The following is a 25,288-nucleotide window of genomic DNA, read 5'->3' as shown; positions in this document are numbered from 1 at the left end:
ATGTAGCATCGTGCATGTGACTGTATCTTTCCACATTACAGTAATTTTAATGGTTTGATAACAAGCTCCACGACTATCAGACCGGAGCCTGGGAAATCTCAAGCTTCAACGTCAAAACGTCTTGCCAATTCCGCCTGCGGAGGTTATTTATGAGCGGGTAAACACTGCTTCGGCACTGTAAAACATACGTCCGCGGCGCTTCGCACCAATCTCGCGAGGCCACGAGCCTCGCTCACTCAGCCGTATGGTGAGAGTTTTCCTCCTCTCGCGAGATCATAAGAGTTTCCCACGCCTGTTGTTGTGGTGTCTGCCCTTTTCTTTCACTCACCCTGCCCCCCTCGCTCTGTCCTCGTCACCCGCCCCCTTTCTCTCTCTCCCTCGCTCCTTCGGTCTCCAGTCTGCTTCTGTTGTCTCGGCGGCTGGTAGGGTCTGGGAGAGAGGATCTCGCGAGTCTTGGAGTTTTGGTGAGAGTTTGTGGAAGATGGCGCCTGTTGTGACAGGGTAAGTCTGAGATTCGGGACTGCTGCAGGAGTTCAGCTGCTCTCGCACACTTTCTCGCGTTCGAGCGGCTTTAATGAAAACATGGCGGGTTTCTTTTCCTTTCTGCACGCGTGCCGACTGCGTGCCGCGGATCTCGGCGCTCGGCTTGTTCGCAAGAGCACGCGGAGTGTGTGTTTTTATATTTTGAATGTAGTGCGCGTGTGTTGTGAGGTTGTTGCATAGAGTCCTTCGCCGCGGTGCGCTTGCACGGGGAGTTGAGGGCCAACCGGACCGTTTTGTTTTGACTTTCTAACCGCGCAGGATCCCGAAATATAATTGGAATTTTTTGAAAACGCCAAATAAAGAAGCTCTCTGTGTAGGGAAAGCCCCATTAACGGATTGTCCCCGGCACACATGGTGAAGAGGCACATTGTATGGCTGTAGTAATGCAGTACAGTGGCTTTGTTTCGTTTGGGATTGGAGTGGAAAACACCTTCCGTCTGAACGTATGCTTCTGTCGCTTTGTCGGCGGTCAGATGTGTTTTATTGATTGTCTGCAGGGAAATGTGCTCGATTGTGAAGTGTTGTTTACCAAACAGAGCCGCTGGCTCCGCTGTCGCTCACTCGGTGCAGACGAATGATTATTTAATGGCAAGTGCAACTAAGGACATTTGGAAAAAGAAGCATGGAAAACGTCGGGGAATCGGAGCCTTTCGAGAATGAATTTCTAGCACGGCATTATTTTGCTTGTGCCACTCTCGATGCTCGCCGACGTGTGATTATGGCAGCGTCTCCGACTAAATAGCGTGCCTCTGGCGGGAGGTGTCCTGTCCGTCCCTAAATTATTAAATAGAATATCGGTATACCGAAACGTTTATGCGATTCAATTAAACATCGCATTCTGCAAATACGTGACTGCGCAGAACGAGTTGGTGATAAAGTACGGTTATTTCGTTTTGAGACGTAACTTGCATCACTTTAAGTAACTTGTAGTTCACTGATTATTTATTCAGTGACTGCTCTGATTCAGTAAACGATTCTTTAAAATGATTCGCTCTGGTAACTTTTTGAACGATTCATTAAAAGACCCATCATATTTCTAATACCCCATAATATGTACTTTCCTCCCACTTAAATTGACAAAATCCTCTGTAAATAAAGGCCAGCCTTACCAAAAAACGAGGGTTGTTTTAAGTGTGCACTACTTTTATCATTTTGTGATATTTTCGGTTGCGTGATATTTTTTGACTCTTTTTGGACTTTTCTAATATAATTAGCAGGATTTTAAAAGCTTTTTTTCCGTTCATCATAAAACTTTAAGTCTTTGGCTGTTCGTACCCTTTAACCTGTGTTGTGTTCATTTGCCTAAAAAAAAAAAAGTATGAAAGATGTCATTTTCAAAACAATACTTAAATGACAGATGGGGAGTATTTGCGAGACTAGTTTGAAAAGAATCAGTATTATTTTGTTTTGCGATTCTAACGCTAATGGTGTAGAAAGCAGACGCATTTAGAGATCTCAAATCCTTAATCCTTCTTAAATAAATCATTAATTTGTTATCGTTCCTTTTTATATTTACGTTTACATTTTGTGAAATTATAACCGCCTATATAATATATACAGCCAGGGTACAGTAACAGTTGAAATTCATAACTAGACAATCTCCGATACCTTTCGGCATCTTTTCACACAGCCAACGAGGTGACAGACATCCCCTGGCTGGGTTTTTTTTTTCTCTCTTCCTTTTTTTGGCGAGGGGTGGGGGTGGCGGCAGACTGTTTATTTGGGGGCTTTCCAGCGGACCTGAACTGCCGCTGTTTTGACAGGGAAGCCAACGACTGGTTGACTGGCCACCTGTCCAGCTGATGTCCACCAATGAAATTAGAGATGGCGTGATCGTTAGCATGTGTGAGGGCATCATCATGCCAGTGGCTGGAGCGATTAGAGTGTGGCTGGCCTTTTACAGTTCACTGCACAGTCTTTTGTGCATTGCACCCTGGTTGACCTGACAAATCTTGGGCTTCTCTTGTGAGGCCGGTGCTCGCCTAATGGCAGAGAGTCCGGTGCGGTAACACAAGAAGTCGTTCGTTCAGCGCAAAGCATGAGTGATCCTTCTAAATCCCTGTTTACACCTGCTATCAACAACCGCATCGGTGTATCTCCTTCAAACAGTTTCGATTGGTTAAATATAGTGTTGTAATCATTAAAGTAATTACATATTTTCTTTAAAACTGATATATATGATTGTGATTTCATTTTTATCTTTGTGTCTATCTAAGATATGCAGCTTATATATTTAGATATGTCCAATGTGAATTGATTGTTAAAAAAAATTCGAATCTATTTGATGGATGAAATGTTTTTAGGAATAAATGATATCATTAGGTCATTGACAATATAGCATTGTTTTGCGGGATGTATTTTTGTAATTGTTGGTGCTATTTTTATTGCTTTTGGAAAGGTTACCTCGGTGCATATACAAAAAAAAAAAATCTATTTGTCAGTTCCTTGGTTTAAGAAAGATCTCTAGCGTGTGGAGGAAAAACAATCCCAGCATCACCTTGAATGATGAAAGCATGAATCACCTCCAGCACAATGCAGCCTGTATCGTGCTCCGGGGGAAGGAGATTTTATTTAACGTTACACAGACCAATTTCTCCGTCTGTTCTTTTTTTTTTTTTTTTTTTTTTGCTGAAGCATATGCGACGTAGACTTGGAGCGCAGCCTTTTTCTGTTGTGTATAATGACACAATAAAGTCTGTCCGCTTGGGACAATGAAAGGTGTGTGCCTTGATAAACAGGTAGGCGTGTGTGCGTGAAAGAAGCGTTCCCCTGAGGCGTCTCTCCTGCCCTAATACCCATTATGCAGGCAAGACGCTCTGCGACGCTCAGAAGGCGGCAAAGGGGTTAGAAAAGAAGAGCGGAGGGGCGTTCGGTGACCTGTCTGAGGAGAAACGAGACGGTGTGTAGCATAAAAGAGAGCATGCATGCATGCTGTCTCATCCTGCTGCTCTTGCTTCCTGCCTTGTGTCTGAGCAAAGGTAAGCCAATAAAGAGAGGCTTGTTGTTGCTACCTAGTTTGGATGGCGCGTGTTTTTCTTACCCTCTTGCAGAGTTGCCTTCATTGTTATGGTCCAAGCCTAACTATTTTTGGTCGGTTGAAACCGTAAAGAATGAAAAAAGGAAGTTCTCCGCTCAGTGTAATAAACTTGCCTGTTGCATCATTTTTTTTTTTTGCAACAACCACCCGTGTATATTTCATGCGTTCTCGCATCTATTTGCAATAGAAAGCCCTCAAAGCCCAACGCTGATTTAAAACGCGGTCATTTGAGGCGACTGAGACTGTTGGGGCTTTCCTCAACGGTCACACCAGGAGCTTAGAGGATGAAATGGCAAATTTCGAAGTCATTTAGCTTGGCTCAGAATCTGCATGGCACCCAGCATCAGTTCTGGTGCTTTGCCATGAGTTGCATTCAGTGACTCTTATATGCTTTCCGATGACTGTGTAAAAGGTTTGCGGTCAGTTTAACCCTTCAAAGCTATTTGGGGTCTTTTTGAACACACATGATTATTTTTGATCTGAATTACACGAGACTGTGACGTGTCATCAACACTTGCTAGCTTGACAAAACAAAACATCCGCGTCTGTACATTGACCCTACATTGAAATGTATTTGGAAATGAAAACAATTATTATTGTTATTTTGGTTTGTCGGATGAAATGACTACATCAGCCACAGTGCGGAACAGAAAAATCAAAAATGAAGCGTCAACCCCATTCTCACGTCTACAGTGCATGCAACCAATCTCCCAAAACCCACTCATGAGAAATGAAAAAGTGACATGACACGAGTGGTTCGTTCATACATAATTTGTCAAAAAAGAAATCCGCTACAATGAAGACACCGTAACGAATCCACGACGGCGAAGAAATTGTGCGCAACACACACACACACACACACATATAGCACCCTATTCAGATTTGACTGTAATCGTGTGTTATAATTGCAAAAAATGATAACGTTGCCAGTCATTTTTTTATTAGCATTGATTTTAGAATGTTTTCACAGAAGTCTAGCTTAAATAATAAACTTGTAAAAAGATCTATACGTATGTGGAAACATTGACATTGAGAAATGCTCTAGAGTGGTGGTGGTGAAATTTAGATTTGTGATTGAAATTCTAAATTTTAGAAGTGTAGAAAAAAAACTCCCATTAAACCATGGCACATTGGTCCACGTTATCTCCATGAACGGAACTAGATATGTGGGTCTTGTTAAAGGTGAATAAAAAAATACCACAAATCCTCCCAAAGCTGTATAAATGTAGAGTATAGACGTTAATAAACGGAATAACATTACATTTGCTTTAATTACATTTTGTTGTCTGGGATCTCTGAAGACGCCACCAGCTGGAGTGTACGTTCCAAACGAATAGCTTAGAAGGGTTAAATTAGACTTTGGAGTTGTTTCAAACCATTGGAAACATTCTTCTTTGATTGACTGGTCAGTTGCCTTACGGATACATGTCGTTGGTAAGAAGCTTATCTCCTTGCCAGAAAGGGTCTTGATTTCATTGGCAAGCTCCCGCTAGGAGAACAAGAAATGTTATTTACTTGTGTGAGCTTGGAATGTTTTAAATGGTCTTAGCTTTGTCTTTAGGGATCAAAATGGCATTTTCATACAGAGCCAAAAAATTGCTGCCGTGGTTTTATGAAAAACTGGGTAAAAAAAAAAAGCCAATCCCCCATTGTGTTTGCCTTGGCATGGATTATGTATGAGGTAAAGAGAGCCCGAGAGTGCAACGGTGTTTGTGGTGCCCTTTTATTCTTGAATTTCCTCATTCTTGCTCTGGCCGGTTGGTTGTGATTACAGCATAGCCAAGGGAACTTTGCTTTCTTCACTGTCAGCAGTTTTTTTTTTCTTTTTCAAACATCCAGGATGTTTCATTCAGAAAACATGGAAGTGATTGCCTTGACTGTTTCGTATTTGATTTCTGACTAAATTTGCCCGTATTTGTTGAACCCTGTGATGATTATGCTTTTATCCAGAAAACATTCCTATTTATTGCCAGTGAAATGCTCTTGAATGTATCTGGGAACCTGTGAACCTGTGTATGAAAAAGAAACAAAGCTTGGCAGAAAAAAAACCCCTCTGATTGTCCATGACAGGAAAATGGCCCCACGTTGATGAATTGTTTGTTTTGGCTTGGGGAAGGACCTCAGCGCTGTGGAGTGACTGATTGACAGTGTTTATTCTCTAGTGGTCCAGCTGTTTTTAAGAGTGTGCCCTGTAATTGAACACAGCGACAGTGACTTTTTGTTGATTCATTTCAGATTTTCTTCAATGAACTTGTAGCCCATAAAAGAAAATGACTGTCTGATCTGTCTGATGAATAAATAATTTCTGGGGGCTTTTTTTGGTTAAAAAATGTGAGAAATAGCTTGTAATTTGTTTTAATGTGAAATGATTTTTTGTTTATTTTAAATAAAATCACTTTAGAAACAGTAACCTAATATACTATATAATAATATGTAAAAATTTTAAATCCATTATGTTCACAAAGGCTGTTTTTTATGTTTAATATAGTAAAACAGTAATATTTTTTATAAATTGTTTGATATAGTAAAACGGCAATTTTTTACAAATTATATATTTATTTATTTATTTACTCCTGTGATCACGAAGATGACTTTTCAGCAGTTGTTCTCCATTTTTACAAAAAAATCATAATATTCTGATTTGACACTCAACGTTTTTATTATCATCAATGTTAAAAACAGTTGTGGTGGTTTCAAGTGGGAAGAAATTGTTTTTAATAACTTGATTTGATTCTTTTTAGCAATGCATAAGTCTTTACTGTCACTTCACTGTTCAGTGTAAAGCGTCTTTGCTGAGTAAAACTAGCTTATTCATTTCTTTAAAACTTACTGACACCAAAAATTGGTGTCTGACAAAACGCGTGCGTGTAAAATCTTTTTTTCCCCATATGGAGGGTAAATGCATATCTTGATCCAACATTTGAGAAGAAAGAAGGAGAAAAAAGCTTGTCATCCAATTTCTGTGTGCCTTGATGTTCCGCTGCTGCCCAGGTCCGGTCTTTTGGCCAAACTGCTGCTACTTAGAGAGTCTGTGCAGTACAGCCTGCACAGCCAGCATCTCTCCAGGACAAGGACATCTATTAGGCTGCTAAGCGCTGTTCCTCGGGGATCTGAGGTGGATGACAAGAGACACTTGAAGTGGCTGGCACTTGGGAAGTCGACTGCACGGGAGTGACATAGCAAGGTCTGGATGACCTTGCACAGTCATTCCATTAGAAACACAAGCTTTGCTTGACAGGGTAGTCAAATGAGCAAGAGACACTTTTGATATAATTCAGTACATCCAGATGTTGGTGAACAGGGACTTGACAATAAAAGGTAGCTATTATTATTATTATTATTATTATTATTGACAAAGGTAGTGTTGTTTTCATCTTAGTAGTAATGTGCATATAAACCAAACATTTTTTTGAAATGAGTTTAGGATCTGCACACCATCTTGTGCTACGGTTAGATTTAATTGGGACCATCTGCTATAAGTGAAGATATGCCATTTCCTGTTTATCTGCCATTAAATAAGCAAAAATGCAATGAATGCAGTTTACAGAGGATGCTTTCTCAGAATTTGTCTGCAATAAAATCTTTTGTTTGTTGGTTCTTCATATGCGTCTGCTCTGTTATCAGCACTGAAATATCATTATGCTGCATCCCTACAAAAATAAAATAATAAAAAATTATTAGTCATGTATGAAGAAAAAGACATTGGATAATGCCTCTATATTTATTAATGTTTCTCTCTTTTTTTTTTTGGATATGTTTGGACACTCGTTTGTTAGATGAGGTCAGGGAGGAAGGATGGATGACATTTGGTGGGATCGTTCTCTTCAAGAGTTCTTTCAGTCACATTTGGAGTTGAATGAAGGAAAGAGAGAGCTAATAAGTTGAAAGAGGAACAAAGAGTTGGTCTGAATGTGTGCGTTTCCTCTGTTGATACAACCACGCAGAGAAACTAGACAGTGAGTTAGAGCTGTCATGTGTAGGCAACACATCACCACCTTCCTGTCTATCGGACCCTATAACCTCTCACCCTGCTACAGATCACAAGTGAGCTTAAGGTCATTTTTTTCTCCCTCACATCTGTCTGTGGAAACAACTATTGTGTTGCTCAGCCTACAGATCAGCAGTCTCAACTTGAAGATGCAAAATGCATGCAGAATATTACCAAAAAGTCTGATGTCATTGGTGCCCTATGAGCAAGCCCACTATTAACTGATCTGACACTGATGCATAGAATTACAGATCGACCGGTTATATTGCATAAGTAAGTTTTTAAAAGGAAGCCAAACTTGCCAAACTTTTGACTTTCAGAATGATTTCATTGCTAGAGGTCACAAGGTCGTTGTTACCGTCAATAATAGATTTTTTTTAAATCAGCAAATTAGCATATAAGAATGATTTGAGAAGAATCTTGTGACACTTATTCAGCTCTGCCATCACTAGAATAAATTATGTTTTACTAGGTATGCCTCAAGGATCTGAATCGGGACCGATTTTTTGGTCAGATCCTTTTTACATCAGCTGTCATGGTGGTGTCATGCAGCAGGACTTTGTTGCCTTTAAGGAGATTTGCCAATTGCCAATAAAAAAAAAAAAAGACTCAATGTGTTCTTTCATCTGCCATTAAAAGCAAAGCAAGAAGAAATGTGCATGTGTGAGAACCAGCATGTCACATACGTTTGAGCTTCTGTGTTTAGTGCATTTGATGTATAGTAGACAGTCGTTGTATAAAAAAAATTCATCCATTTAGCATTTACTTCTGTCTGCTGTCAGTCTGAGTCATAACGTGATGCTATGGGTTGTGTCTTGCTTCAGATTTGCTTTTTAACCATGTTGCAATTAGTTGCAAAAAATTTTATGTCATAAAATATGTTCCATATTTATAGTTTTGACCACATGGTCTGTTTACAGTGTCTTTATATAGTGTGTACATAGAGGAATTTATTATTATAGTATATTATATATTACTTTTACACTCTGTAAACAGGGACTTGGTATCGCCAGATACTAAGTATTCAGTAACTGATTGGGGACAAAAAAAAACCTGATCTGTATGTCCCTACATTTTAAATTTACATAAAATTTTCCCCCTGGATTTTTAATCAAATAAATGCTGCCTTGATGAACATAACATATGTCCTTATGTGAAAAACAACAACCTTTTTTCCTGATAGTGTATTGCTGTTTTGATGCATTTTTAGTTTTATTGATTATGACATTTAAATCCTAACATTTAAAGAGATGGTTCACCCAAAAATGGCAGTTGCTATCTTTTACTCACCCTGAAGTTGTTAGTCTCTCAGTGACACAAGCGGATCATTTCCTATTTTTTAGGCTATGTGTTATGTCTTGCATTACCCATTAATGCACTATCCTGTCCGCTATTACTGTCACTGTCAGAATTAAAACTAGAAATATCAAATGAAGAAGAACTGACATTTAAGACACTTCCATGTTTTAAATGGGGAAACTATACTCCAGATGATTAAGAAACACGAGTAAGAAAGGTCACCGGTTCAGGCCCAGGTTAGGGTAACCCTGAATTGGAAATCTCTTCGGTTTCCTGCGTTGTAAATATTCTTTGGAGGTAGACACTTAACCTCAGGTTGTTCAGGGGTTTTAGTCCCCTGCAATTAGAGTTACATTGGCTGAAAAGCTTTCACTAAGTGATGAGTAAGGCCTGTGATTTTCTTTCAGCTAGTTGTGGGACTCGGATTAAAACGAATCCAGCATTACACGGCAGCACAAGCACAGTATTTGCACAAACTCACATCCTGAATGTGAACGCCAGCATACAGCTGCCAGTCAAAAAAAAAAACCCTCCAGTGTGCGTTTAAGGTGGAAATACATTGTGACTCAATACCGATAGGACGTCAGTGTCCTTTTCTATTCTTCCCCTTTGTGTGGTTTAGCTCTGGTTGAAGCCAAACAAGACCATCTCTGCCAGACATTTAAGGGGATGTTGTTGTTTTTTTTCCTTCTAGTGTGTCTAAGATGAACTAAAAGTACACACATGTGCAGATGACTGTGTGTGTGTGTGTGTGTGTGTGTGTGTGTGTGTGTGTGTGTGTGTGTGTGTGCGTGCACGCATGAATCAGAACGATTGTTTTAGGCGAACGGCCAGCTGCGAAACGGCTCTCCAGAAAGTCCCATATGGAGATTGTATGGGCTCTGCTTGATGTTGGAAGTGGTCAGAACGAGAAAGAGGGAGAAAGTTTTCTTTGACTCCTTCCCTGTCATTAAAATATCCCCATGTCAAAGAAAAAGCTGGCGTTCTGGGCTCAGCCATATGCGCCTTGCCCGAGGCGACCCAACTCGGCCCATCCTAACAACCAAACCAGAGCTGCCCTCCCTTTCCTCTTCCAGAATGCCCCTCCCTTGTGCTATTGGCAGGGGCGTTTAAGGGCAGGCATTAGGGCCACGTCTCAATAGCGCCCTTCTCTTAAAATAGGGTCCCGCGTATGACTTGATCTCCTCCACTTGCTACTTCGATTATGTAACATCTTAAGTTTTAACAAGAGTGACGCCAGAGACTTATCAATTAAATGAGGCGTTGTCACATTGACATCAGGATTATTCTAAACGGATCAGCCGAATGTCCTGTTAAATCAACCAGTGACACAATGCTATTTTTGGTTTTTTGTATTTTTTTAGTAGTAGTAGTAATAGTTTGGCATAATAATACCTCTATTAGACCCTCATGACTTCATGAGGTCAGTAAGTCATCAGACAGTTTAATCATTGAAATTTTAAGGTAAGGTTATTTAATGCCAGGTGTGATTCCTAGAGTGTAATATTAATTATAATAATATAAAATTAATATATTAAGGTATTTGACTCAACTGTTGCTGTCCTTCCATTGGAGGTCCAAGAAATTAAAACTTGACATATAAATGCACATAAATATCATCACTTATAATAAACATGGATATTTCATTGAAAATCTTTTTTTTTTTTTTTTTTTTTTTTTTTCAAAGACTTTGTTTAGATATGATGCTTATGATATGATATGATATAAGAAAATATTTTAAGAAATCTGCTTATTAAATCATGTGGTTAAAAATCTGAATTAATTTAGTACAACCAACTTAAAAGTCAAGGTTTAAAAGTATATATTCAGGTTCTAAAATGTTTTGTAGAAGTGGAGCAATAATGGTGTATAATGTAAAAAAAAATTGTATATAGGCCTACTCACACACACACACACACACAGGCTATATGGAAAATTTTTGGTGATAGTCTCACTGCATGATGTTTTTTAGTCATTATATTGAATATTTTTCAAAACCATATGAAACATACAAATGCAAGGAGTACGTTTTCTAGGATCTTGACACATGTTTTAAATTATTATTTTTTTAGACATTTTTCCATTTCTTCATTGTGGACACTTATTGACCCATCAATTAATGAGCCATTTTCAGAGCTGACCACAGCATTCTTCCAAACGGATCAGCCACATGTCAAATTGATCTTATCCAGTCATGGCACTTGCTGCACTGCCCAGTATGAGCCAGCCTTGCCCAGACAAAATAACATTAATCAGATGAACTGGTCCCACCAAAGAGGACTTTATTCCTGTATGTATGGAGCAACTAAAGGAAAGCATATGGTTGGGTTTGGCTTACTGACGGTCAGTCGTTCAGTTTTACCACCGTTAACCCTTTTTTAGATCTTTCCTGTCATTTCCTCTCTCATTCTCGTTTAGTCTTGGGTTTCTTCTGCCGTTCCTTTTCTTTCTTTATGTGCAATCCAGATTTCCTCGGAGGCTTGGCAAACTGGGAGGATTGTGAGAGTGTTTGTTCAGAGTCTCGTATCCTCACTAATGTGATGGTTGGCTCCTGGGCCGATACGTGTTGGCACAGCTTGGGCCTCTCCCTGTGACAAGTTTCACCAAACGTTGTAGCCTAGCATAAGAAGCACATACTGAATGATTCAGGAAAGCCCTCGGCTCGCTGTTAGGTGCTGTCAAAAGGTCAGCATAATTCGGTAATTTGAGGTAACCGCTAACTCGACTCAGATGACTTCCGCAAGTTAATATCTTTCAGCTCTCCGCATCGTGTAATGACTTGGTAGAAAGGAAATCAAAGCCCCAATTGAGCGTTAACTAACTTCTTCCTCTCGGCTAACTCCGTTAACAGCACATTAATTCTGAATGAACTAATGGTTGGTGCCGCTATAAAAGGTAAAGTTAATCCATATGTTCAACCTGACTTGAAGGTGGTCTTTATAGGACCTAACGGTGAACGGAGATGATTCACGACGCGCTTCGCTGCTGGGATGTGGTACACCACTGGTATTATGCTTCGGCCTTCGTCATATTTATTTCAGCATGTGGCATCGAGTTATAGCGGCGTGCGTGTTTAATTGAAAATGAAGAGTGGAAATGAATTCTGATAAGATGGGATTATGTGTTAAGTTTTAATGCATTGCCAGGTTCTATGGTGAAAGTATTGAGTGTCAGAGCTCAGGAGAAGGGGGTTGTTCGCCTCTGGTCCTGCCTGCACTCCGGGTTGTCCAGTAGTGCTGGTGTGGTGTGACTATTGTTGCCGTGACTTCAGGAAGATGGTATTTCTCAATAAGAAGACTCTGTAAATGTAGTCGCGGGGATAGATCTCAGAAATCTATCTGTCTGCCCTGCAGGGCCTTGTGATAGACAGGACACACACACACACAGACACGCATACACATATCAGATAAATTAAATGTGAAAGATGAATCATTACTGTGGTTAGTGCTTGCTAGCTTTTTAAGTGAGGAATTCATTTTCTTAAAGGTGAAGGGTGTCATTTTTTTGTCTCCGTGTCGAAGTCTACTAAAAAAGGCTGCTCACTCCAAGAACAATAATTATAACGTAACTTTTCTTTTTTATTACCATAATTTTAATAGAATATCACCATCCACTTGCTAACTGTCCACTTTATTTTTCAGCGCATAACTTCTCTAAATGTAGATTCTTTAGCTGCTTGAATGAATAATTCATTCATAAATGAAAATTTGCTTTTGATTACTCGAATCCAGTTGAAGAGTTTCAGGTGAAGCTCCTGTCATTGGCGTTTCATACACTGAATGTCTGTGGTTGCTGGTTTCAAAGATCAAATTAATACCTATAATAGCTCCTCATCATACAGGTCTTATGAAGCGAAAGGATCAGTCTGTGCAAGAAACATTATTTACAGCAATATTACCTTGAACCCAGAGCCTGGTCCAAATGGTTCACTGTGCATTCATGACTGTCTGGAGCGTAGTGATGCATGCTCACATACAAAGTAAGCGCATCCGTCAGCTGTGTCAACGTTTAAAGCCTACAGTGTACAAGTAACAATGGCCGAAGATGTCAGTGCGAAAGTGGATGACATGGAATTTTGTGCTCAGCCCTACTTGTTGGAACCAGAATACTTCAATCAAGAATTGAGAGAGATGAGCAAGAACCCACATGAGCCGATGCTGCTTGTTTAAACGGAGAGGGAGGATTCATAGCACACGTGGAAACAGCTCACTTTAGGCTCACAGTACTTTTCAAGAAAAGTGGTCCCGTTTGTTTGCGCACTTCGACATCTTGTCAACTTGGGTCTTAACAGATTCGAGTGTTTGAGGAAACCTGCATGAAGACAGTTAAAATCAAACACACACAACTGATATTTAAAGTGCACATAAATTCCATAGTGTTTTTTTTCCCCCTTCCTTTTAGCGAAGGTAGTTTTTTTTCAGTTCTTCAGGTTTTTTTTTTATAATTACCAGTACCACACATTGCACAACCTTTTAACAAAGCACCGCAGAATATAGATCTTGCACATCTTGTGACTAATTCCTTTGGGAATAACTTGAGGACTTCTCTTTTCTCCTGAACTATGCACATCTACACTGTGAATAGAGCCGCGATAACAGTGGGTAGCTCAGTTAGAGGATGCCTCAGGCGTTGAAATGTTATCTGCAGCACTTTTAATCCTCTCCTGTCTGTTTTTGATGATGTCACAGCCTGTGGCCCTGCAGCTACCCATACCGATGTGCAGTTGTTGCTCTTGTTTTGTTAGGGAGATGAGTGCCAGATACAGAAACACTTTTATACCGTCAACACAGTCATATGCTGTACTTTTTCTCTTTTTGGGATGTTTACGGTTTTTCTCTCTCTCTCTCTCTTTTTTTGGTGAACCACAATTGCATTGGTCAGATAAAACAAAGTTCTTTATTCATAATGTATATTTTAATTCAAATACAAACGTAATATTTTAAGTCAGCAAGACACCATATTAACTAACGTAAGCGTTATAAGAGGATGTAAAATATCGCTAGCTTCCAAGAGGGACCAGATGAAATGGATGGAGGATAAATCACAAATCATTTAGAAAAAAACTGTAAATACAAATAGGATACAAGAGGGAGGGAAAGTAAAAGGTTGTAGAAGGTCGATGCTCTTGAGAAACGTGGTTTCAACATCATGTTCTGTGATTTACAGTGTGCTTGTTTGAGCGTGTTAGTCGTTCCTCGCACATCAGTGGAAGGATTATGACATGTTTGGAGTAGACAAAACTGAGAAATACTCTTAGTTATAAGATAACATTTGGCAGTTCTGTTTTTCTGGCTTTTCTCAGTACCGGTTGGGGAAAGTGTCACAAGTAATTCTATTAATGGACATGTGAGTGGCTGTAAATGTTTCTGTACGAAAACCCGGTTAGGTCATGTGCCTCGATCGATCGGATTCCTATCAGGTTGGGTTTGCACACTCATTTCCACGCGAGTATCGGAGGTCATTGACGCTCTGCCTTTTCGTGATGGTTATGTGATCACTAACAATGCGGTAAGAAGGTGTAAAAATCCCCTGTTGATCGTGACAGAATCTGATCGGAAGTAATTTCTCTTCTGTTCTTCAACCACATCGTGCTTTATGAGGGAAAGAGGCGATGTATTTTTTTTTAATAGACGTGTCTGCTTGCGTGCATTTGTTGCTTCAGGTTTTACACATTCGCTCGTCTGTAGATTTCAGTTGGTTAAGGAATCTCAGTTCCCATTTCTGTCACTGTGGCGTGTGGTTTTTTTCAGAGACAAGGGAAAAAATGCTCAGCTGTCATTCATGCTGTCATGAGGCTGTCTGGGGAAGTCCAAAAACAATCTACTAAATGAGACGTTTCCAAGCATAGCTTGATCTTGAGTTTTCTCTCTCGGTGTGTCTTTAGGCAGCGCAATCCACAGGTTTTCCGGAAGATTTTTCAGATTTAATAGAATAATGCTTTTGTAAAATGGGAATTGCCTAATTATTTTAATATCTAGCCTGACATTTTTTTGAGTAATGTTCTGTTGTGATCGGATGAACAATGTGTCCTATTTTGTATTAGTGTCTTGTGGTCAATTATCATTTCCTTCTCTGAAAATTTTGCTCCAGGCGCATCCATCATGCTGCAGTGAAGTCTGCGGCCGCCTGCAGAGTCTAAATTAAAATCCCCACTGAGGACTGATTTACTCTGTATTGATGTAAGAAATACCCTCCCTGCTGCTCTGGCTGATGAAACCATTACATCATCCTCACTTCCTTTCGGAAAACAGGGAGTCAATACTTTTGCACTACTTAATAAAGACACTTAGCTCGTCGGCAGCTATCACGACTCCGAGGAGGGTTTTTAAAAAGGTCAACGACCTTGGGATACATTAAGTCGGCAGCTCTGTCAAATACCATCAGAGCAAAAATGTCACGACTCATAATATCAATTTTGATTGTGTGTATAATGCGTTGTAAAGGGTTATTGAAAGGGTATATGGGATTATGATTATTCGTGACGTGCAATGTGTTAGGCTATATCTTGAATAACTACGACCAAATTTAAAACGCATAATGCATTGATAATGTAACGTATTAACTCTTGTTAGAATTATTCTTGAGATTGACCAATGCATTATAAGGTGCTTTACGAGGTTTAATTTAAAATGCATTACGCATAAGGCTTTAAACAGAGTATTGCCAAAATACGTGTGTTTTAGTTTGATTATTTATGTGAGAACAAGATTTTATTGTTTTTTTATTCTTCGTATTAACATTGCAGTAGTGGCCTTTGCAGTGCAAGGCACGATCTGATATCTTTGGTCAGACCGATTATTTCATTAGAAAAAAAAATTGGTATTTGTTGACATTGCGGTTGATCATTCCAAGATCAAAGTTTAAAATGCATACGCTGTAAACTTACACTACTCCTCTGTTCAGTGTTAAGCTCAAAGGTGACCTATATTTCTTATCTATGTAGGTTACACAAGAATCACCTGTTGACTCACATTTGCTTAAGTAAGGTAAGCAAAATAACCCACAGACTGAAGAAATGTCGCATGTGTTGTCGACTAGCAGCGCAGTGAGCGTTACTTCATTGATTCAGTCGACCTTGAGTAAGAGAGGAACTTCTCCATGGAACAGACAGGAGTGAAAGGAGCGGAAGGATGGAGGGAAGGAAGCAAAAAATGGATAACATGCAGAAAAACACATTAAAAACAATTCTGACAGCACTTCCTTTTCCTCTATTGAGCTCCGCTTGCAGGCATTTGAAAGGGGAAATGTCACCAGCATCATTCTTCTTTAACTTAATAGGTTTTTCTTTGCTTTGCTTGTATTCTCCCGCCGCCCCATCACACCTCCTCAATTATAAAATTCGTCATGAAATGAAAATTCACTCTTATTTTGTTCATGCATATTAAAATGCACCCACGTATGCGTTTACTTCTTTTAATTGATCATTTTTAACCAAAGCGTTATAATATCATGTGTTCGAGTAAATGGTTTTTTGCCTTTTTCAGTAAACCGTTACAATCAGATTTATGCCATAACATGCAGGTAAAGATGTTCCTAAATTCATTTTATCATGACTTTGCAGTTTAGCTTTACATTACTTGCTCGGATGCCCTGAAGTGATTAGGTGCCGTCTGAATGTAAAGTGAATGGGCGCCATCAGAACGAGAGTCCAAACAGATGATATAAACATCTTGAGTAACTCACAACCCAACTCTAGTCAACAAATTAACATTTCGCGAAGTGGGAAAAACTGTGCGTTTAAAGGAAACGCATTCATCACGAACTTTAAATTGTCGCTTCTTGGTGAAATAATCAATAATAGCAGTTACTCCAGTAAACAAAACAAAAAAAAAAGGAATAGTCCTCTCTCATCAAATCTCTGTCTTTTACAAACATGCAACTTTTCACCTCACAAGATGTTAACTGATGGACTGGATTTATGGTCATGTCAGTCGCTTGTGGGTTATTTCTCAATGTTTTATCAGCTGTTTGCACTCTCATTCTGACGGCACCCATTCACTACAGAGGATGCATTGGAAAGCAAAATGTAATGCGACGTCTTTTCAAATCTGATCCAATGAATAAACAAACCATTTTACATTAAAAAAAAAATATATATATATAAATTTTTGCGTGAACTGTTCCTTTTAATGACCATTTCCACCCTCTGTGTAAACCTGGAGAGTATAATATGCTTGTTTTTTTTCAGACGATCTAGGAGAATTTAATACTATTTTTGTGATCTTGTCTTGACACAGGCCCACGATCAGCATGTCTCAGGGGAATGCTATTGAAAGCCGAAAATGATTTGAATTGGTGCTCGGCTCACCCTGTGTCTCAGTTACTGTCTTGGTTCTGAAGTGTGTGAAGCTCTAAACTGTCAGTCAGTCCCATGAGGATGGATACAAAGAAACAGCCACGGGTCGAGTCAGATAGATAGTGGCAGAGCTGGAGAGAGAGAGAGAGAGAGAGAGAGCTATCTTACCGCATGACCTCACTGAGTAAATAGGATAAGACTCCAGTTGAAATCTGGGGACTTTTTTTCATTTTTAATCACTCTCTTTTTACGAGCTGAAAAAAACATTTCCTCACAACGCCAGTGAAATGGAATAGCCATCACTTGAGTCACACGCGGCCTCATATTTTCCTCAGGATCAAATGAATGTAAATACGCTCCAAAACAATAAAATCTGGGCGTCCTGTCATTGTTTCGCGTTCTGATTGACTCGAGGCGTGTCGGGTAGAGTTTCAGTGAGCTGAATTAGCGGCGTTTCGTTTATTTGACTTGACTGTCTCGTTCGGCGCATCTCTAAACGCGCTCAACTTTTAACTTCTCTCTGTGAGAAGACTTCAAAGAAACGCTGGTGGTTTTTCGACGAATTTGTATCTCTCTATCGCTCGCACTTTCTTCACACTTCGCATCTCTCGCTCGCTCCGCGCTCTCTTGTGACGGCTCTTTTTCCAGCGTCCTGACATGTGGTGGGATCTCGATTTGATTGACTTGCACAGCCTTCATGTTTGGTCTTGTAGCCAATTAAAAGTCTCTTTGGCTTGTAGTAGTCTTTCTTTTTTCTTCTGCATCAGATCCGAATAACCAGAAGACTTTGTTCAATTATGTTTACTTTTTTTTTTGTCTAAGCGCGTGATTAGCCTCGTTTTCATTCATCCAGCACACATGTCACAAAAATATCAAATAGGCATCGCTTTATGTCAGTTAAGGGAAGTAGCTTCCACACTGATATTGGCTTTTGTTCAGAGTGTAACAGTTTTTATAGCAGGTGCACCACAATGTTTCAGATATAAAACTCTAACAGCGCCTGATTCTTCCACCGATTGGCCGTATTTTGCCTGCACGCGGAACGAGCCTTTGCTGATATGTAAAATGAGTTATGCATTTGGAGTGGAAAAGTTGTGAAAGTGAGCATGCGTTTTTTTTCCTTCAACGCAATCGCTTTTTTTTTTTTCTTGTAGTATTTCGAAACCTGAATTGTCTGATTGAACAAACAGTCCTCATGAATGTTCATGTCAAAAACAACTGCAGTAAGAGTGAACCGAATTTAATATACTATCTGATCGATACAAGTACAGATCGAGTAAAATATTTCATCCTTAATAAATGCAAATACAAATGCAACTTTAAAATCAACGTGAAATTGAAATGGGCTCAATTGCTGTCGCAAAAAAAAACATTCCTTGTCTTAGATTTATGTTATTCGAAAGGTATTCTTTGTAATCTTCCATCAAGAATGTAATAACTGAAATGTCTTTTGCTATTCCTTTTCCTCGAGTTTGCACTTAAGTCATAAAGTTTACAGCAACAGTAGCAAATAATGATAGATTTATTCAGACGCATTACTTCTGGGATACATCTAGATGCTCTCAAGGGTGAACCTGACCTTAAGCTTCCACGTCCCTCGTGCATATCTGGCTCTGTTCTGATAAGCAGCGCCTACTTTTCATCAATCAGGCACTTCCCAGTGGATGAAATCAAGCCATGCCTTACATTTTGTTTATATTATGAAAGCAAAATGCGCGGCGAATAGTGTTTTATGTTGATTGTAATGCCGTGAAAATGCAATGGAGCGCGATGCAGCGGTTTGGATGAACGCGAACACCTCGCTTGTGTTTGGTTGGTGCATGTTTAATATAAAAGTGGAATTGAAATCATTTGACGGGAAGGGAAAGTGTCGTTTCGGAGTAAGAATGGCCTGACGGCCCAGGGCCGGTGTAACAGAGCTTCAGAGCGCTTGACAAAAAGGGCCGGTTCTTATGCTACTGTGTTCCAGTGATCTTACGTTCATCCTGTTGATCATGTGCAGCTATTTTTGTGCTTTGCAAAGTTCTGAAGGTTGTTTTGTGAGTTCTGCTGATGTACAACAAGATAATGGCACCAAAAAAACATTAGGTGGTAGATATGAGGAGCATTTCTTAAAATTGCGTGGTCTCCAACAAAAGGGCTTTTGAAGTTTAACACTGAGTTTATGCAATGTAAAAAATGAGGTGTAAATAGAACCAAGTTTATTGAGAATTCGCATTTAAGTCCACGTGTTTGCTGTTTCTTTGTTTATGGAATTTACAACATCTGAGTGTTTTTTTGAGAGAATATGACGTTACATTATATCTGTTAAATGTCCAGCTTGTCGTAGCATATCTAAAAGCAATTTTTGTTTATGGGGTAAAGACAAACAATGCTTCATTAAAAGTATATTAACATGCTTTTCCGATAGTTATAGAAATGATTCTTTCCTGTGGTGAGGTGAGCAGAAAGGGAAGAAGAGAGCGCCAAAAGAAAAATCCCTATTAATTGAGCTCTGTATTGGAGATCCAGGGCAGGCGGCTGGTGTTGGCCAGCAGAGCTGTGGCCCCAGATGGGCCCCTGATTGTGGGGTTTGTGTAGTAGCAGCATGTGCTTGAAGCGAGCTGGTATCCATTATCCTCTCAAACATCAGCACTTCACTGTGGGAACCTTATTGATCTACAGCTCTATAATTATTCTACTAGTGCACACATGCACACACACTCACTCGCTTTCTTTCTTTTCTATTTTATCTTTCCGTAGAGCCCGTGATCCTCTTTTTTGCTCTTTTTTTTTTCTCTTTTAATTGCTTTTTTGTCTCTTTCTTATCTTCCTCTTCTCCCCCACACGTGCCTCATCCCTTCCCCTAATTCCAGCCCTGTCTGTCGTCTTTTTCAACTCTTCCCCTCCCTTTTTTCCCCCAATGTTCCCTCGCTCATTAAAGTGCAATGACCTTTTGTGTTCTACCAGACTTGAGAACAAGCTTTGCTGTTTTTCTACAAGTAAATAAGACAGCTAATTTCTCTGATTATGTATTACAGCGTAGCAATTGTCGAGTCAGGATACGGGAATTCAGTCAAGTTGTTACAAGTTTGCAGGCTTGCACTTGTGCTTCAAGTGAGAATGTTACCAAGATGAGTTTCCAACAAATCTCTTTTTTTTTTTTCTTTTTTTTTTTCTTAAAGAATCTCGAAAGTAGGGCTAATCAATTAATTGTCTGTTAAATGAGATTACAATTATGGCTGCCACGATTAACACATTTAAGCCTGGAGGCAACTAAAGCCGTTACCACTTCTTTCATTCTGTTCTTTCTAGTGAATACAAATGTTTTAATAAGTAGAGCGCTTTAGGAAGGGAACTTTTGCAAGCTTTATGGATACTGTTTCATGTTTAATTTAAGTTGTCATTTCCGTGCATTTAATCAATTCACTTGGCTGATCGCTGAAGACACTGTATTAAAATATAGACTGATGTGGAAATATACATATGCAACATTGCTTACAAATTCTGCAGATTCTTTTAATGTTTTTGAAAAAAAGAGAGAAAAAAATAAAGAAGCTAAAAATAAAAAATAGCATAATCCTGCGAAATATGATTACAATTTAAAATTGTTTTAAAATATTAAAATTTTAATTTAAAATATGTGATTACAGCACTGACTTTTCAGCAGCCATACTCTTCATAGCCACATTATCCTTCAGAAATCATTTTAATCTGTGTGCTATTTTGTGGAAAATTTTCTTTGATAAATAACTTGTCATTTTGAAGGCATTTATTTAAAATCGAAATTGTGTAGCAAAATAAAATATATGTATTTGCTGTTACTTTTTAATCGATTTTATTAGCTCTTTCTTTTTTAAAAGTATTAATGTCTTTAATATAAATAAAATCATGCTCACTTCAGACTTTTGGACGGTAGTATAATTCTAGTTGCCGTGGATGTGTTTGCTAAAAAAACGGCTGTTTTTAAGTTATTACATTCCGCTGGAAAAATAATGCTGTTGCTTAATAACTTGGAAAATCAATTGTTATCACAATATAAAGGAAAGTAAAAAAAAACAACTAATAGTCCCATTTCTTTTAAGGTCTGATTCTCTCCATTAACAAACCATTAACTACAACTTTTAGCTGAAAAACCCCTTAATCTGCTTCTTAATAGTTAGGTTAGTAAGGTATTTGGTATTGGGTAAGGATGTAGAATACGGTCATGCAGAAAATGTTCTTTATAAGTACTAATAAACAGCCAATATGTATAGGCAAGCTAATAAGCTATAGTTAATAGTGAGAATTGGCCCTTGTACTAAAGTGTACTGTTACTATTTTATAGTGCATTGTTTTTCCTGTACACGGCTCTTTTACAGAGAAACATATTTTTCTTCAGCTATTGTTATTGTAGTGTCCTCTCTCTCTCAATCTGCGGTGGTCTTCTCCGGTCTCGTGGCATTGGCAGCGTGACTTGATTTGAGATCTTCCTGTAACTCCCTCAGGTTCAGCGGGGTTGGATCAGGAAGCTTCAGCCATCGATTTTTCTCTCTTCTTCTATTTTAAACCCTCCACAGTCTCTGTCTCCTCTCAGCTTTGGCCTCAAGGCTGCTGTCAGTTTAGGGCGGACCCCTGGGGATCGGCTGTACCGTAAAGACTATGCCACGGGCACAACCCTCCAGCACAGCTCCTGTGGCCTGTGTTTGCTTTACTAAAACACACTCTTCACAAACTAATGGCGAGATACTGGAAAAAAAACCTCGTTTTTAAACAATAAAGAGCAGGCCTGTGCTGATACAATTGTACATATTTTTTCACATCAGTTTGTAGTGCTTTTTTTAAAAAAATGTATTTATTTGATACATTAATATTTTTCGGTTTTGAGTAGGATCGTTTTTTTTCCCCCACTAAGCTCTTCGCAATGCATTCTGGGATTGCCTTAACTAATTGGACCCGGGCCAGTGTTGTCTTGGGCACTGTAGTCATTCGGTTAGATTTCAAGTAATAACAGTTGTGAGGTCTCTATAGAAACAGCTTCAAACAGAAGGGGTCATGACAGGCCTTCAGGTTCTTCTGAAATGAGGCAACGGTTTTCATTATTTGCCGTCTGAGGTCACAAGCTTAAGTGAAACCATCCAATCAGTGTTAAACATTACTGTACTCTGATGATCTGTTACTCTACAATTCACTGTGACATTTAGGAGAAACAAGGCTTTGTCTGCTTGACGTGAAATATCACGTCTGAGGGAATGCGAGGCCATCATCGGACTTCATTTAAAGTAATGGGTTCAGATCTGATTAAGCTTTATTGATTGTGTCTGTCAATTGAAAAGTTATTCATTTTGTAAAAAGAAATATATATATATATGTTTACAGTAATGCAAACTTTTGTATTTCGAGTAGCGTCAAACATTTATGTTTGCATATTTGTAGTTTTTGTAGTTTACTTTTTGAAGTAAAGTAAAGTTTGCTCTCTACAAATAGTCACGTTCTGTGTTGTTTGGTACAAGTTTACATATCGGATCAGCAATCGTTAAAAATTAGCAAGCAATTTAATCGCACTCCGCTGATTAACACGGGACCACTTCGAAAGCTTCGTACATTTGAACGTTTGTCCCAGAGAACGCCTCTCCTCGTAGGCTTCCCTTATAGCTACGTTTATTACCGTAAATGTGATTTCTGCTTGTTTTTCCAAAGCGAGGGCTGCGGTAATCAACAGCATCTGTGGCGAGAGTTTAACTCGCGTTTAACCCGGAACATTCCTTTAAATCCCCGTCAAAGGGAAAACGACGCGTGTTTGGCAGCAGGTATCGCTAAACCGCGCCGTTAGACGGCTTTCCTGTGATAATTAGCCTGGTGGATGTAATCGGAATGGGAAAGTGGTTTAGTTTGGCCACCTGTGTGTGTTTGTACACACGGTCGTGTGAGTGTGCTCTCACAAGGTCACTGCAACAGCTGCACGCCTGCTAATCTCAAATAGCGGGCAGGTGCGTGTGTTTGCCCGTCGCGGCACATTTGAGTGCGTGGATGTGTTTGGCCCTTGTTGAGTGATGGGAAACGGGCTTGTGTATGTGGTACAGTATAGTACACAGGTGTGCCCTCCGATTCTTCTGAGCGTTAAATGATCTTTTTGTTTTTATTGCGGTTGTTGTTTTTTTTTTTTTTTTTTTTTGCTAAAGTGTTTTTCTCTCTTTACAGGAAGTTTGGGGAGCGCCCTCAACCACAGCGCCTGACGAGGTACGTTTATCACCTTCACTTGCTAATAGCAAACAAACAGGCTGAGAAAGGCCTCGCTCCGGTATGGCCTACTTTTTTGCATGCAAAATCTGTGAATTACAGTGACCGCAGCGGAATTATTTAAAGTTTTCACTTTAAAACAAAGGTTGGCGTTTTGAAGCAAGTGCTGTAAATGGCTTTACCGTATACGGTGTAAAGTTAGAAATGTTTTGACACCATGGAACATGTAATTCTACTGTGAAATACCTTCAATCGATTGTTTTTTGATGCTTTTCAAAATCTGAGATTCATCACGTAATTCATGGTATGAAACGGTAAAAGGGACATTCCCAGAATTCCCTGCATGTCACATTATTATGTATTATTACATTTTATTTAAATGGGTTTGTTTTTTACATTAGGACATTTTAGGGGTTTTTTTGATTGGTTGTTCATGTATGTGTGTGTACTTTTAAAATATTAACACACATATATATATATATATACCTTATACATATTTATATGGGATGTTCCCATGACAACGATCGCATGACAACATCAATGTACAATGTACTTTTTTTTTTTTTTTTTTTTTATATATACATATATTAGTTTTTATATATTAGCCTGTTTTAAAAACATTTTCAAATATAAAATGTATGTTTATTTGCAACAGTTATGTTTACAACAATAAAAAGACATTTATGACATCAAAACAGTGACACCTGCTGATGCACATCGTGCTGTGTTAGTTGCATCCCAGCTGAAGATGATGAGGAAATGACATCGCTCCCTTTGACAAGTGTATTCCAAACCACTAAATAATGACACGCATGTTCTCTGTTCACTCACAGTCTCCACTAACAAGGGGATAGGGATGATCACTATGATTTGGAAAATGAATTGTACGATACACAATACACAAACCTTTACACCCCTAATATACATATATATTGTTTATATTTAAAAAATATTTACATGTATAATTGTTCATTTAATTTATCTGTAAATGTTTACTATATACGCGTAACATATATACACTTTTTTACCAAAAGTATTCGCTCACCTGCCTTGACTCGCATATGAACTTAAGCGACATCCCATTCCTAATCCATAGGGTTCAATATGAGGTCGGCCCACCCTTTGTAGTTATATCAGCTTTGACTCTTCTGGGAAGGATGTCCACAAGGTTTAGGAGTGTGTTTATGGGAATGTTTGACCAGTCTTACAGAAACGCATTCATGAGGTCACACACTGATGTTGGACGAGAAGTTCATCCACACCATCCATGTCTTTATGGGCCTTGAAGGGGAAGAGGAAGGGACCAGCTCCAAACTGTTCCCACAAAGTTGGGAGCATGGAATTGTCCAAAATGTCTTGGTATGCTGAAGCATTCAGAGTTCCTTTCACTGGAACTAAGCTACAGAAAAACAACCCCACACCATAATGCCCCCTCCACCAAACTTTACACTTGGCCCAATGCAGTCAGACAAGTACCGTTCTCCAGGCAACCCCCAAATCCAGACTGGTCCATCAGATTTCCAGATGGAGAAGCGTGATTCGTCACTCCAGAGAACGCCTTCTCCGCAGCTCTAGAGTCCAGTGGTGTTGTGCTTTACACCACTGCATCCGACACTTTGCATTGTACTTGGTGATGTATGGCTTAGATGCAGCTGCTCGTACATGGAAACCCATTCCATGAAGCTCTCTGCTCTCCGTTCTTGAGCTAATCTGAAGGCCACCTGTAGCGATAGACTGGCAACCTCTTCTCACTATGTGCCTCAGCATCCGCTGACCCCACTCCCCGTCAGTTTACGTGGCCTAGCATTTCAGGGCTGAGTTGCTGTCGTTCCCAAATGCTTCCACATTCTTATAATACAGATGACAGTGGAATATTTAGAAGCGAGGAAATTTCGTGACTGGATTTGTTGCACAGGTGGCATCGTAT

At 39.3% G+C, this 25,288-nt stretch overlaps 1 protein-coding gene across 2 annotated transcripts in view; it reads left to right on the top strand.

Moving 5' to 3' along the window:
• Window positions 1-360: 360 nt before the first annotated feature.
• Window positions 361-25,288, top strand: part of rbpjb (recombination signal binding protein for immunoglobulin kappa J region b) — a 44,094-nt gene continuing 19,166 nt past the window's right edge. The window contains exons 1-2 of one of the 2 annotated variants that reach the window (XM_043244678.1): window positions 361-501; window positions 23,323-23,361. In XM_043244678.1, the coding sequence (XP_043100613.1) occupies window positions 482-501; window positions 23,323-23,361 (59 nt within the window). In that variant the 5' untranslated portion in view covers window positions 361-481. Of the gene's footprint in view, window positions 502-3,345; window positions 3,522-23,322; window positions 23,362-25,288 lie in introns of those variants that run through there. The other variant, XM_043244677.1, reaches the window with a different exon arrangement.

This window comes from Puntigrus tetrazona, chromosome 7 (assembly GCF_018831695.1).
Source record: "Puntigrus tetrazona isolate hp1 chromosome 7, ASM1883169v1, whole genome shotgun sequence".
NCBI lineage: Eukaryota > Metazoa > Chordata > Actinopteri > Cypriniformes > Cyprinidae > Puntigrus > Puntigrus tetrazona.
Note: the sequence above shows the minus strand (reverse complement) of the source record. Positions and strands in the feature narration are given on the sequence as shown.